Below are 16,625 nucleotides of genomic sequence, written 5' to 3'. Positions count from 1 at the left end.
GCCAATGAAACGCAACCTTTGGCTCACCTTCCCCACAATATTATCTATGTGGTCTTTCCATCTGAAGTTGTTCGTGATTTTAACACCCAGGTACTTAGTTGAATAGACAGCCTTAAGAATTGTACTATTTATCGAGTAATCGAATTCCAACGGATTTCTTTTGGAACTCATGTGGATCACCTCACACTTTTCGTTATTTAGCGTCAACTGCCACCTGCCACACCATACAGCAATCTCTTCTAAATCACTTTGCAACTGATACTGGTCTTCGGATGACCTTACTAGACGGTAAATTACAGCATCATCTGCGAACAACCTAAGAATTGTACTATTTATCGAGTAATCGAATTCCAACGGATTTCTTTTGGAACTCATGTGGATCACCTCACACTTTTCGTTATTTAGCGTCAACTTCCACCTGCCACACCATATGGCAATCTTTTCTAAATCGCTTTGCAACTGATACTGGTCTTCGGATGATCTTACTAGACGGTAAATTACAGCATCATCTGCGAACTGCCTAAGAGAACTGCTCAGATTGTCACCCACGTCATTTATATAGATCAGGAACAGCAGAGGTCCCAGGACGCTTCCCTGGGGAACACCTGATATCCAGTTTTACTCGATGATTTGCCGTCTATTACTACGAACTGCGACCTTCCTGGCAGGAAATCACGAATCCAGTCGCACAACTGAGACGATACCCCATAGGCCCGCAGCTTCATTACAAGTCGCTTGTGAGGAACGGTGTCAAAAGCTTTCCGGAAATCTAGAAATACGGAATCAACTTGAGATCCTCTGTCGATAGCGGCCATTACTTCGTGCGAATAAAGAGCTAGCTGCGTTGCACAAGGACGATGTTTTCTGAAACCATGCTGATTACGTATCAATAGATCGTTCGCTTCGAGGTGATTCATAATGTTTGAATACAGTATATGCTCCAAAACACTACTGCAAACCGACGTCAATGATATAGATCTGTAGTTCGATGGATTACTCCTACTACCCTTCTTAAACACTGGTACGACCTGCGCAATTTTCCAATCTGTAGGTACAGATCTATCGGTGAGCGAGCGGTTGTATATGATTGCTAAGTAGGGAGCTATTGTATCAGAGTAATCTGAAAGGAACCTAATCGGTATACAATCTGAACCTGAAGACTTGCCGGTATCTATTTACTGGCAGATCCCGGTGTCTTCTCTGCTGTGCCCCGCTGTTGGATCAGTCCGAACAAGGGTCGCCAGCCTCGCTATGACCCGCGACACGCGTTCAAAACAACTCCAGATTCGATTGCCGTGGAAAAGTGGAGTACGTTCACCAGCGACAGTTCAGTACGCCACAGCCTCCAGCTGCTTACTAGCAACTCCTGCCGATAACCGATACAACAACAACAACACAGTAAAACAGTTCCAAGTCAGCAGGGAAAAAGTCACACAAAGACATCACACTCAAATTCTTGTCGGGTTTTCAGCCGGATCAAACTGTCATCCGAACACAACATTTCAGTGGTCCACCTGGCCGTCATCATCAGGTGAGAAAAGAGTTACTCTGCTCTCGCCGACAACTGATTCTACTCGCAAATGACTGCACCTTTGTATGCATCGGAAGTACAACAGCGCTCCCAGTACCGCGAGCATTTGCAACTACTTGCGTCTCATTGTATTGCATCCTGTGTCCTCTGAAAGGCAATGCTCAGCCACCGCAGATTTATCTGGTTGTAATAATCGTGTATGGCGATGATGTTCAATACAACTGCCGTTGACGGTACGAATAGTTTGGCCAATGTAAATTTTCCGCACTCACAAGGTATTTTCTAAAGGCCAGACTTCCTCAAACCTAAATCACCATTAACAGAGCCAAGAAGTGCTCAAATCTTAGCTGGCGAACGAAAAACACATCTGATCTCATATTTCTTCAAAAGTCTGCCTATCTTGGAGGACACATTCCCAGCATACGGAAGAAAAGCCACAGACCTAAAGGTGTCTTCAGAAGGTTCAGGTAGAGGTCCAAACTCAAAAGCACGTCGAATTTGCCGCTCCGTATAGCCGTTATTATTGAACACGTCCTTAAGACGTTACAGCTGCTGTGATAAATTTTCAGCATCCGAGACAACATACGCTCGTTTAACCAAGGTCCGAACGACTCCCGTACGTTGAAAAGGTGGATGGCAACTGGTAGCAAGTAAATACCTGTCGGTATGAGTCGGTTTCCTGTAAATACCTGGTGACGTAAGCACCTTACAAACAGTTATTTCGTCATACGAAGTTCTTCGTACTTCCGAATCAAACACCTCGTTTTTTAGTGTACTGTAGGTGCACCACTAAAAAGTTTTGCACTTTTGTATACAGTAGTTTAAAGTGAACTTGCCACTGGATGTGAATCCATTTCGTGTTAGTGTTATACTATCCTTACGTATTTGTTGTTTATGTGTGTTCAAGTATGTAAATATGTCGAAGAATGTAAATAAACGGTCAAATCTTTACTCACCTACAGAATTCGTTTCATATAAGCACCGCAGCCTTATCTAAGAGGACAAAGAACAGAACCAGCTGAAAACGTTTCGTGTCAGGGCAAAAAAAATCACCGGCCGCGGTGGACGAGCGGTTCTAGGCGCTTCAGTTCGGAACCGCGTGACTACTACGGTCGCAGGTTCGAATCCTGCCTCGGGCATGGATGTGTGTGATGTCCTTAGGTTAGTTAGGTTTAAGTAGTTCTAGGGGACTGATGACCTCAGATGTTGAGTCCCATAGTGCTCAGAGCCATTTGAACCCATATATATACATAAGACCGAGTTTAGGAAACCAGGACATAGGACAGTTATAACGCAGATAAGATGACTGGAACTCTATAAACAACATCACAGACCAAGTATCGCGAACACTATGTGCGGCATACAAATAGGAGAGACCATAACGCTAGATATATATATATATATATATATATATATATATATATATATATATATATATATATATATATATAATTATAGACAGAACTGTAGGAGGGAGACGATGAGTACGACGAAGGCTTCTCTGTAAAGAGAGACTGGGTGGAAGGATTACGAACGTTTGAGTTAAAAGAGCGCGGATACGTTCGCATGTCCAAGTTTTTGGTGAGTAAGGTGGAATGGGTATCGAAGCAGCTGGCCCCTTACTTTTCTGTGAGAGTCTCTCAAAGAGGAGCGTATTCGCCTTTTTTCGTGCACTCATCTTCCGTCGGGCCTTTACAGTCTTGCACGTTTCAGTGAGACAGCACCGCTACTGCTGTCAGACTCGTCATACTCGGAGTTACGACGTAAAGGAAGGGAGCCGGTACAGCAGTGACGTAACAGCGGCGCCTCGATCTCCGGTGTATGCAACCCTCAACACAGGACTTGCACTCGCAGCTTTCCTGACCTCTAGCGTGTAGTGGAGAGGTGTGCGCATGCGTGCGTGTGCGTGCGGGGGCAGACGGCGAGTGACGCAGCGGGGGCGCGTGTTGCAGCCGTGCAGCACGAGCGCGGCCCGCGAAAGCCCAAGCACCCGCCCCCGCACGGCCACGGGCACGGGCACGGCGCGGGCGGCGGCCCGCCGGCCGTGGGGGCGGTGGGGGCGGGCCCGGCGCCGCTGGTGAAGGAGCTGCCGCCGCTGCTGCTGCCGCCGCCGCCGCCGCCGCACGTGGCGCCGCCCCCGGGCTCTGCCGCCGCCGCCGCAGCAGCAGCAGCAGCAGCAGCAGCCGCCGCCGCCGTCGACGCCGCCTCCGGCAAGCTGCAGCTGCAGCCGCCGCCGCCCCCGGCGCCGCATGTGGCGCACCAGCCGCCCCCGCACATGTTCCTCGCCGCCCACCACCAGCCGCCGCCGCCCGGCCTTCTCCACATTCTCATGTCCGCCGAGAAGTGTCAGGTGAGTACACCACCTCTTGACACGTGGCACCGCAGGTGGTCTACTGTACACACAAACATCTTGCTAACCCGAACACGTCGCCAGCTTGAGCCACTGAGTAGCTCCAAGTGCCAGACCTTGTTACTTTTTAATCAATAACCATAGACCACGAGTAAGAGAAAATACCAGTAGTGGCAACAGAAAAATTGACAGAACCTGCTTCTAACCAACGGATAATTAGGTTTCCGATCAAATAAGAGGATGGTGGCGCATATGGCGTGTAAGCAGAATAATTGCTGGAGCTCATCCAAGATCATCATGCAGACACTTATTTAAAGAGCTAGAGATCTTCACTGTAGCCTCGCAATATATATATTCACTTATGAAATTTGTTATTAACAATCCGAACGAATTCAAAAGTAATAGCAGTGTACATGGCTACAACACTAGGAGAAAAACGGTTCAAATGGCTCTGAGCACTATGGGACTCAACTGCTGAGGTCATTAGTCCCCTAGAACTTAGAACTAGTTAAACCTAACTAACCTAAGGACATCACAAACATCCACGCCCGAGGCAGGATTCGAACCTGCGACCGTAGCGGTCTTGCGGTTCCAGACTGCAGCGCCTTTAACCGCACGGCCACTTCGGCCGGCCACTAGGAGAAAGGATGATCTTCACTACTCAGGGTTAAATCTAGCTTTGGCTCAGAAGGGGGTAAATTATGCTGCCACGAAAGTCTTTGGTCATTTACCTAATAGCATCAAAAGGCTGACAGATAGCCATATAGCATTTAACAGTAAATTAAAATAATTTCTTAATGGCAACTCCTTCTACTCATTAGATGAATTTTTGGATATAATAAGTGGGTAATTTCCCCAACCCCCACAAAAAAATTAAAAATATTAAGTTTCATGTAATATTTTGTGTAACGTAATATCTTGTATAGAGACCTTTTATTAACCTGACACGTTCCACATCATTACGAAGTGTCGCATTCATGATCTATGGAACAAGTACTGTACTAATCTAATCTAATCTATGTGAGGGAATATGTTTGAGCAAGAAAATTAACGTAAGAAGATTTGGTATTTTGCAAAAACAAGTGGAATTCAATTACGCTAATTTGTCCCGCGCACATAGCATTACAAAGCAAAGAATGTTTTGATTGCTCTCCAACCACGTGGGCACCCAGCCGATCGCAGTGTAACTATTGCATCCCACACCATCAACGATCTACCTTGTACACTCATATCTAGGCCTCCACCTGGGATTAATTCCTTCTATTATTCCTTCAACTACGGTTTTCAAAAACGACTCACATCGTAATAAAATGGCTCTGAGCACTATGGGACTTAACATCTATGGTCATCAGTCCCCTAGAACTTAGAACTACTTAAACCTAACTAACCTAAGGAGAACACACAACACCCAGCCATCACGAGGCAGAGAAAATCCCTGACCCCGCCGGGAATCGAACCCGGGAACCCGGGAGTGGGAAGCGAGAACGCGACCGCACGACCACGAGATGCGGGCTCACATCGTAATAGATCTCCGAACATTCTATCTCTTCCGTTCATTATCTTATTTGTTACAATTTTTTCCATTGACTAGTTGAATATAGGAAGTATTAATTCGTTAATCTTCAACAGTCTCCACAATGTAATGGGTTTTAATTATTTCATTTCTCTCTTCCACATCGTCCTCTTTTCCCATCCACACAGATTTCATCTCCAAATATAACTTTTCATGAATGTTTTTCTTCCTTTTCTTCTTCTTCTTCCCTTTAAGATTTAGGCAATTAGGCTTCACGCCACCCCTTTTCATTTTAAGAGCATACTCTTATCCGTCTTGTTTCTTTTTTTTTTTTTTTTTCACCCCAAGATTCACTGCCACAGAGGAAGACAGGCACAGTCATTTATTTGTAAAACTTCAGCTCTGTGTCTTTCCTCGTTTTGTTCTTTAAGGTTTTAAATTATAGTTCCAAAAATCTCCTGAAAATTTATTGATTTTATTATGTATGTGACTATCGTTATTTAACTCGATATCGTCGGCCAAATACTTGCAATAGAAGTTTCGTCCACCACCAGGATTCGAACCGACTTATTTCCGAATCGAACATCACCGCACAGGCGTGCATTAGCGACCTCGGCTAGGAACGCGAGGTTTGTATGTGGCGACGTTTTGCAAAATACACAAAAATTGAAAAATTAGATGGAAATGTCCACTCACTGACGTTAAGGCAGCTTGCCTGTGAACCCATGGAAAAATACAATCTGCATTAGGTTTACGCGGCTCTAACTGAGAAACGTGAACTCTTAGCAGCATGAAAATTATAGGACAATAGGAGTATATATTGCTGAACATCTTTATATATAAACTACCCACATTAGTTCTCAAATTGACTTTATTACAATACTTTTGTGAAGATCAGTAAATTTCCTTCTTTATTTAGCGTTCTTTCATTGGAATCTATGCAGTATCTTACTCAGATGCTTCAGGCTTCAAGTACACATTAAGAACATGTCTGTTGAGCAGACTACAATCCTGACATTTCAGTCACAAATTTTTATTCTAGATATATTTACACCTGATAATCAAAATTAAAGCTCCTTTCTTGTAAATAATCAGTATATATTTTCTTCCTGTTGATAGTCTGTAATATCCTGTTAATAGTCTGTAGTATCCTGAAACATCCGAAAAAATTTCAGAACGCTAGCTCAAATAGATCTTTCGTACATAAATTAAATAAGTCAGAAAATTTAATTCTCAGGAAATTCAATTCAGATTTATATTTGATCTGTGTCTCACCTCTGTTGTTTCTAAAACATTTGATTGCACCATCTTTTGGTTTACATGTTTTTCGTCTTCTCTCTTCCTTTTCATTGTTTTCCTTGTTACTCTAGTCTCTTTAGTTGTCACAAGGGCCGACTTTTGTAGCTCCGGCCATCTCATCGAATCAGCTGCGATCGCCGATTGAACACATAATATATTCCAAGTAACTCTAGAACTTCACGCTTCCTAACTGACCCATTATTAACACAAATTACAGCACCTGATACACTTGATCTCGTAGTTCCAACAAGCAATGTTTTTGGCAGGCATTTCCATACCAAACGGTTGAAATATTGGATCACATTCTGCGTCTTCCCATGTAAGCACCCGACAGTAATTTCCTGTAAATGAGACTAATTGCTTCTAACACCGCAGATGGCAGGGACTGATGCTGACGCAAACTTCACCAGCTTCGAGTGCTTTCCTGTATCCACACCATGAGTCTATACCAGTGTCACAAGGCCCGTGCTGTGGAGTGCCAGCCGGCAGTCGCTTTCGCGATTACTAAATGATCCTGCAACGAAGTGCGCTACTCTCGGTTGGATCTTCTCTATCTCTTCTACCAACCCTATCTGGTACGGACCCCACACTGCTTGAAGTGATGTCCTTAGGTTAGTTAGGTTTAATTAGTTCTAAGTTCTAGGCGACTGATGACCTCAGAAGTTAAGTCGCATAGTGCTCAGAGCCATTTTGTGGAGTGCCATCTGTACAAGCTTCATGAAAGAAGGCAGCCCGAACTGTTTTCCTCGTCACCTTTATATCACCCAGATTCCTTCTTACGGCTAAACCATATTAGAGGTACAGTAAACAACAGAAATTTTATAAGCAAAACAATGTTTCAGAACCAGAGATACACAAGCGAAAACTCATGAGCATCGACAGGCGTATCTTCCAACAGGGCTGTTAACTCGAAAAATAGTTATATAGTCATCTTCAATTTTTTGGTCCTGTCCTCCTCAGTTGCGCGTAATACTACGGTATGTTGATGATTTTCACTTATGGACCGTCTGACAGCAACTGAATAAAACACAATTTTAGTGCCATACGCGTTTCGCCTTTATTTTCTGCAAGGCATCATCAGTGGCCTGTAATATGTACATATGTTAGCTATTTTATTTACATTTTTTGTCACTGTGCCTATAGGTTATAAACAGTTCTGGTGGTTGGTATTTCCTATTAAGTAGTAATGTTTTGAACTGTACTTACAGGTTGCGTAGACAGTTTCTTACATATTACGCTCCTGTTGCATTTTTGGTCTTGTTCTTCTTCCTATGAGCGCCAATTTGCTGTTTTTTCTGCATTCCACAGCACTATGCACTGAACGCTTTTTTTAATGCAATGTTTTGGTTTCTGTTGCCGACTGTCAAATGTTTTTGCCAAAGATCGAATATTACTGCCAAACTTACGAGTGTAACTATCGAAGTATCAGTGGTCTGTTCGTTTATGCATTTGTGTGTGCGCTTGTGTGTGTGTGTGTGTGTGTGTGTGTGTTTTTTGGTGTCATATTATTTTATTTTATTTTATTGTATTTAATTATTTATTTTTGTTTATGTCCTGTGTATGTGTGTGTGTGTTTTGGTGTGATATATATATTTTTGTGCTGTGTATGTGTGTCTGTCTGTATTTTGGTGTTATGCAATTTTATTTTTTTTTTATTTTTTTTTTTTTTTGGGAGGGTGTGTGTGTGTGTGTATTTTGGTGTTATATACTTTTTTATGTCATCATTTCCTTTATTAAGTGTAGTAAGGAGCCTGTGCTGATGTGTGTTTGTTCATTTATCACATGCCATAGCAGAAAACAAACATGTGATAAATGAACAAACACACATCAGCACAGGCTCCTTACTACACTTAATAAAGGAAATGATGACATAAAAAAAGTATATAACACCAAAATACACACACACACACACACACTCCCCCCCCCCCCCCCAAAAAAAAAAAAAAAAAAAAAAAAAATTGCATAACACCAAAATACAGACAGACACACATACACAGCATATATATATATATATATATATATATATATATATATATATATATATATATATATATATATATCACACCAAAACACACACACACATACACAGGACATAAACAAAAATAAATAGTTAAATACAATAAAATAAAATAAAATAATATGACACCAAAAAACACACACACACACACACACAAGCGCACACACAAATGCATAAACGAACAGACCACTGATACTTCGATAGTTACACTCGTAAGTTTGGCAGTAATATTCGATCTTTGGCAAAAACATTTGACAGTCGGCAACAGAAACCAAAACATTGCATTAAAAAAAGCGTTCAGTGCATAGTGCTGTGGAATGCAGAAAAAACAGCAAATTGGCGCTCATAGGAAGAAGAACAAGACCAAAAATGCAACAGGAGCGTAATATGTAAGAAACTGTCTACGCAACCTGTAAGTACAGTTCAAAACATTACTACTTAATAGGAAATACCAACCACCAGAACTGTTTATAACCTATAGGCACAGTGACAAAAAATGTAAATAAAATAGCTAACATATGTACATATTACAGGCCACTGATGATGCCTTGCAGAAAATAAAGGCGAAACGCGTATGGCACTAAAATTGTGTTTTATTCAGTTGCTGTCAGACGGTCCATAAGTGAAAATCATCAACATACCGTAGTTATATAGTGTGTTTATCTCCAACACGACTCTAAAGACGCGTTATGAGGTGTAAAAGCAGCGGAACATGGTTGTGGCTGCACACTGAGGGATATTCAAGATGGTTTTTAAACTGTAAATTTGTTCAAAACATTTTAAACTTCGATTTAAGACGGAAAGAAAACGGCTTTTGATGCGTATTCACATGCAAGTGCTGCTCTCTCTCGTACTGCGGAGCGGAAACGCGACGTCACGTCAGTTTTTAATGCTGGCGAAGTTCGACGCCGTTTTTAGCGTCATCGTCCTTGTTCTTCCACTGCGGAAGACTCGTGCATTTCTTCAGGACCTTAGCCATGCACTATTGGGCTTGACGCCTTCTTGATTCCGATTAAAGTTAACCGGCATGCTCAGCGATCACCACAGCCGCAGTGCGACAACAAGGACGGAGACACCAGCAACTGGCAACGCTCGAATCGAACAGACTAGCGTCAGTCAGAAACAAAATTATGTAAATTTGTGGTAAGATCTTACGGGACCAGACTGCAAGTTTACACACTACTTTATCTAACTTAAACTAACTTACCATATGGACAACACACACACCCACGCCTGACACAGGACTCGAACATCCGACGGGGAGAGACGCGCGGACCGTGACAAGACGCCCCAGACCGCAAGCGGGCAGCCGTAGCCCAGAGGATTTTATTAATTTTACTGTTCCCAGCAGTCAAACATTGAATTTTATAACAGAGTGTAGTTTTATCACACAATGAAGACCTTCACGACACAATGCCTTAGCTGTTGGTGAATCTTGCGGATCGTACATTGGCTATATCGTCTTCCTTAAGAAAGACGTTAAAAGATCATTTACTTATCTATTTATGTGCTATTTTCTTTTAGTCTATTATCTATATAAAAGAACAGACCGAATGTTGCTCATGAATTGGCACGAACGCAACACATAAAATTTTAACATAAGTGCAAATGTATTAGTAATAACTAAGCATTTGCTGTTTAAGGAGGAAAGATGTGCATAGAATATGTGCATAAAAAGAAAAAAATGGTAATAATAACTTAAAGAAGTCTACATACTACCATCTGGCCATCTGGCGCACAGATATCTGTTCATCTCGAATTCAGAAGGCGCAAGTTAAAAGGTTGAGAAACGTTCAAAGATTCAAAATTTTGCTACGATAATCTTTTTGATATATAACAACTGTAGCGTACACTATGTCATCAGTAAGAGCCAATATCTTTTCATCTGCATTTAAATGCTTGAAAAGGGTTTGCTCGCCTTTCGTTAAATTACTTTTCAGAGAGATTTACTGTGGCAAATAGGCCTACTCTGGCATTTTGATTAGAGCTGTATTTGTATTTTCTTTGGTGAGAGTTCATATTTGCGATAACTCATTAGCTGGTACTTTCATAAGCGTTGAAGCATAGTTCTGCCTTTTACAAGGACGGAAATCTCGTCTTGTGGTAATACTCTCTCTCTTTCTCTCTCTCTCTCTCTCTCTCTCTCTCTCTCTCTCTCTCTCTCTCTGAGTCATTAACACAACAGGAGAGGGGTGTGATTAAAACTTTTGTGGCGAGAGCAAAAACAGTTTGCAAACCCAAACAGCTCGACTACGAATTAAAACACGTGAATCGGGCTTTCGAGAAAAGTGGTTATTCGGGAAAAGAAGTAAGCAGAGTTGGAAGTATGAATTAAGAAACGCATATTCGTGTTTTATTAAATGCACAATGCATTTCAGACACTTTGGGTCCATCATCAGGTGTACCTTGTTTTAATACACGATTTATTTTTGCTCCTGAATGAGGTTTTTTTAGATTAGATTAGATCAGATTAGTACTTGTTCCATAGATCATGAACACGACACTTCGTAATGATGTGGAACGTGTCAGGTGAAATGCATATTCCTGTCATGAAGAACTTTGATGTTAAGTTATGAATGTCGTAAAAAATTCGGAAAATATGTGCAAAATAGTGGAAAAATGAACAGCGTAAACTTACCACATAATCTAAGAAAAGCGTTTTTAACTTTTTAACACCATCATACATTATTTTCTCCATCCTGTTCACCCATATCACTCCACTCAAGAGGCACATTTGCATACAAATGTTTGTAAACACTTCACAGATGTTCTTTGATCACACCATGTACAACAATACCTGTGTAGTGCCAGAGATGTACTTATTAAACAACTGACACGTGCAGCGAATGACTTTAGAATAGGTCTTCAAATTACGAAAGTAACTGTGGTTTGCGAAATCTGTTTGTTCATTTAAAATAGATTCTGGTTTTTTTTTTAATTTTATGGAGGTATATCTCCAGTTGTTACCATTGGCTTCATTATGCAGTACTACCAAAGTGTTTTCTACACTGTTGATGGTACGTTTCGTTTCCAACGTATGTTGTGCAATCACTGATTTTTCGAAGTAGTTGAGTCTAAAAGAATGTATGTGTACTTCAAACGAATTTGGAAGCTTCTGACTGGTTTCCCCACATAGTAGGCAGGACAACTAGAGTATAATACTCAGTACGCTCCACTGTTGTTGAATTTTTGTGTATCTGATTTTATGTTACGGACGAGTAAGTTTCCTAACGTATTACTAGTTGAGAATGCAACAGGAAGAAACTTCAAGAACAGATAAATGCTTTCAGGCTCAACCACTTCGAAGAGTCAGTCATTGCGCAACATATGTTGGAAATTGAGCATATCGTCAACAGTCTAGAAAACAACAACTGAAGAACCTCTGAATATGTTCAGTGCAGCTCTGGACGAAACGTAACGGATAAAAAAGTTTCACGGACCACAGCCATGCAATCCCTGAGATTCACGAGCAGCTAGTACATAGCTCCACGTTGGAACCTTCTATTAGACTGGTACACAAGTTCGTGTCGTTTTTGCCTTGCATGTTGGTATTCCGGATGCTATTGGTTTATTTATCGATTGTCATTTTATATTTGTAGTTCGCTGTTGCTGCTTGAGTTTGCGTATTGTCATTTTGTCATTTGGAGATAGTGAATGGAGCTGTGGGCGCTAGAAAATAAGAGTGTCAAGTGGAGAAATCGGAACATTTCTAACATATTCTTCTGCTTTAGTTCAATAGGGGTGTGACAGCAACAGAGGCAGACAGAAACAGAGAAAGGCAAGAAACTGCTTTTGTCGTTTTAAGGAGGATCGTTTTAACATTTGTAACTTTCACGTTCCGGAAGACCTTCGGTGTTCGACGTAGGTCGCTTAAACGCATTAATCCACAATTTTTCACGTCAGTGTACTCGAGAAGTGTGATGAAGTGTGATCATTCAACCATAGTGCGACATTTGCATGTAAAGTGGAAGATTGGAAAATCGGGTATATGGGTACCACTTGCTCTAAGACAAAGTACCGCCTGCAGTCAGCCAAAATCACAAAAATCAGCGGGTGGCGATATGTGTGTTTCTGTTTGTCTTGTCAACAACACTGACCGTTCCATCCTGTATCGTTAGTGTTGACGAGAAATGGTGTCTTTATGCTAACATAAGGAAAAGAAGGGAGTGGTTGAGCCCAAACAAAGCAATAACTCTCCGCAAAAAGACCTGCGTGTATCCACAAAAGATAATGTTATGCTTTAAATTAAGCTTATCATTACGGATATTTTACAACATGTGACTGTTAATTCAATGTACCGGGTGATCAAAAAGTCAGTATAAATTTGAAAACTGAATAAATCACGGAATAATGTAGATAGGGAGGTACAGATTGACACACATGCTTGGAATGACAAGGGGTTTTATTAGAACCAAAAAAATACAAAAGTTCAAAAAATGTCCGACAGATGGCGCTTCATCTGATCAGATTAGAAATAATTAGCATAACAAAGTAAGACAAAGCAAAGATGATGTTCTTTACAGGAAATGCTCAATATGTCCACCATCATTCCTCAACAATAGCTGTAGTCGAGGAATAATTCACTGTAAAGCATGTCCGGAGTTATGGTGAGGCATTGGCGTCGGATTTTGTCTTTCGGCATCCCTAGAGATGTCGGTCGATCACGATACACTTGCGACTTCAGGTAACTCCAAAGCCAATAATCGTACGGACTGAGGTCTGGGGACCTGGGAGGCCAAGCATGATGAAAGTGGCGGCTGAGCACACGATCATCACCAAACGACGCGCGCAAGAGATCTTTCACGCGTCTAGCAATATGGGGTGGAGCGCCATCCTGCATAAACATCGTACGTTCCAGCAGTTGTTTATCAACCAGGCTGGAGATGATGCGATTCTGTAACATATCGGCGTACCTCTCACCCACCACGGTAGCACTTACAAAGCCAGAATCACGCATTTCCTCGAAGAAAAACGGCCCGATAACGGTAGATGTGGTAAATCCAACCCATACCGTGACTTTCTCGTCGTGCAATGGAGTTTCCACGACAGTTCTTGGATTTTCGGTAGCCCAAATTCTGCAGTTGTGGGCGTTGACAGACCCTCGGAGCGTGAAATGAGCTTCGTCGGTCCACAACACGTTACTCAACCAATCGTCATCTTCCGCCATCTTTTGAAACGCCCACACCGCAAATGCCCTCCGCTTCAGTAAATCGCCAGGTAACAGTTCACGATGCCGATGGATTTTGTACGGATAGCATCGGAGGGTACGCCTCAGTGCCAACCAAAGAGTAGTGTATGGAATACCGGTGCGACGTGCGACTGCACGAGCGCTGACTTCCCCGTGCATAGACGAACCCGCTAAAGTCTCCATTTCTTCCTGAACTGTCTCAGCAGCCTTGTGCTCGGCCGGTCACTACGGGGTCTATCGTCTAAACAACCCGTGGCTTCGAACTTCGAAATCATTCTCGCCACAGCTGCCTTTGTTAACCGACCTTTACCCATTCGAATCCCCTTCCTATGGCGATAGGATCGTAACGCAGAACTAGCACATTCCCCATTCTGATAATACAGCTTCACTAAAAGCGCCTTTTCAGGTAACGTCAACATGCTGTGACTGCTGGCGCATCTGATTCTCTCTCTCATTACAGCTCCTTTTATACGCAATTGTCATGCGCCGTCACTGACGTTTTGCTGTCCAGCGCCATTTGTCGGACATTTTGTGAACTTTTTTTTTTTTCGAATAAAACCCCATGTCATTCCAAGCATGTGTATCAATTTTTACCTCGCTATCTACATTATTTCGTGGTTTATTAAGTTTTCAAATGTATATCGACTTCTTGATCACCTGGTAAATACATAAAACTGCAACCAGTCACTGTGACCAGTGACTGGTTGCAGTTTTATGTATTTAAATAACTTTATGTGTCTGATGGAACAGCGGTAGAGTGGTGTACTATGAATTGCTTCCCTGAGGGGTAACCATCACCGCTGACATTTATTGTCAACGACTGAGACGTCTTGCAGGCGCAGTCTAAGAACAACGACCAGGAAGATTGTGTGAAGTGGTGTAAGCCACATTAACGCCCGCCCGCATTCTGCTAGACAGACAAAACACACCATACAGGAGTTTGCTTGGGATGTCATTTCAAACCCACCTCATCCTGCGCCCTCACATTTTCACCTTTTCCTATCTTTATCGAATAATCTTCGAGGAACTTCCTTTCTGGATGAAAATGCGCTCCGAACATGGCTTGACGAGTTCTTCGCCTCTAAACTAGATTATTTCTACAGTCGCGGAATCGAAAAGTTTCCCCATCGTTGTCAGACTGTTGTAAAGGTTGAAGCAGAATGTTTTATTGATGTCAAAGTCTCCGTTACGTGTATGTATTGTGTTTACCGATGTTATGGAAAAACTGTACGAACTTACGCGCCGACCTGCGGCGGTGTCGAGTGCAGAGGTGCGACTGAGCGGGTTGTTGCTTGTGCAGGAGTACATCTGGAGCCAGCACGCCAAGTCGGCGGCGGGCGAGGCCGCGGCCGTCGGGGGCGGAGGCGGTGGCGCGGGGGCGGCGGCGGGGGCGGGCCCGGCGGCGGCGCTGGCGCTGTCCCCGACGTGGGAGGTGCTGCAGGTGATTGGCCGCGCCGCCAACAAGTCAACACGCGGGCCGCTCTGCGCATGCGCCAGCACGCCCCAGCTGTGTCCACCAGTAGTCACTGCCGCTGGCCCGCGCAGCTGCCTCTCCAGTCACTCTCCCGGAGGGGGAGGGGGGGGGCTGTTCGTTACACACTCCCACCCACCCTCCAGAAAAGACATTTCACTATAGTCGCGGCGGCGTAAGAAGATCTCCGACAGTTGCAGTGGATTGGGCACGCTTACCTCAACAAATCACGTAGCTCGATTTTGTAAACGGTTATACGGCAACGCCTCAACCTTGTCGGGGCTCCACAGACGGTGATCATCCCGGCGGCAGCCGTTTCAGCTGTCCTTACGCTGTCTCGACTGTACAAGCGTTTATACACTAATGGCCATTAAAATTGCTACACCACGAAGATCACGTGCTACAGTCGCGGAATTTAACCGACAGGAAGGAAGATGCTGTGATATGCAAATGATTGGCTTTTCAGAGCATTCACACAAGGTTGGTGCCGGTGGCGACACCTACAACGTGCTGACATCAGGAAAGTTTCCAACCCATTTCTCATACACAAACAGCAGTTGACCGGCGTTGCCTGGTGAAACGTTGTTGTGATGCCTCGTGTAAGGAGGAGAAATGGGTACCATCACGTTTCCGACTTTGATAAAGGTCGGATTGTAGCCTATCGCGATTGCGGTTTAACGTATCGCGACATTGCTGCTCGTGTTGGTCGAGAGCCAATGACTGTTAACAGAATATGGAATCGGTGGATTCAGGAGGGTAATACAGAACGCCGTGCAGGATCCCAACGGCCTCGTATCACTAGCAGTCGAGATGACAGGCATCTTATCCGCATGGCTGTAACAGATCGTGCAGCCACGTCTCTATCCCTGAGTCGACAGATGGGGACGTTTGCAAGACAAGAACCATCTGCACGAACAGTTCGACGACTTTTGCAGCAACATGGACTATCAGCTCGGAGACCATGTCTGCGGTTACCCTTGACGCTGCATTACAGACCGGAGCGCCTGCGATGGTGTACTCAACGATGAACCTAGGTGCACGAATGGCAAAACGTCATTTTTTTCCGATGAATCCAGGTTCTGTTTACGGCATCATGATAGTCGCATCCATGTTTGGCGACATCGCGGTGAACGCACATTGTAAGCGTGTATTCGTCGTCGCCATACTGGCGTATCACCCGGCGTGATGGTGTGGGTTGCCATTGGTTACACGTCTCGGTCACCTCTTGTTCGCATTGACGGCACTTTGAACAGTGG

At 43.4% G+C, this 16,625-nt stretch overlaps 1 protein-coding gene across 1 annotated transcript in view; it reads left to right on the top strand.

Moving 5' to 3' along the window:
• LOC124778088 (protein dissatisfaction) overlaps window positions 1-16,625 on the top strand; it is a 63,063-nt gene that overhangs the window by 27,983 nt on the left and 18,455 nt on the right. The window contains exons 3-4 of the mRNA XM_047253620.1: window positions 3,484-3,637; window positions 15,288-15,339. Coding sequence (XP_047109576.1) covers window positions 3,484-3,637; window positions 15,288-15,339 — 206 coding nt within the window. The remainder of the gene's footprint in view (window positions 1-3,483; window positions 3,638-15,287; window positions 15,340-16,625) is intronic.

This window comes from Schistocerca piceifrons, chromosome 1 (genome assembly GCF_021461385.2).
Source record: "Schistocerca piceifrons isolate TAMUIC-IGC-003096 chromosome 1, iqSchPice1.1, whole genome shotgun sequence".
Classification (NCBI taxonomy): Eukaryota; Metazoa; Arthropoda; class Insecta; order Orthoptera; family Acrididae; genus Schistocerca; species Schistocerca piceifrons.
The sequence above is the reverse complement of the archived record's forward strand: the minus strand, read 5'-3'. Positions and strand labels throughout refer to the sequence as shown.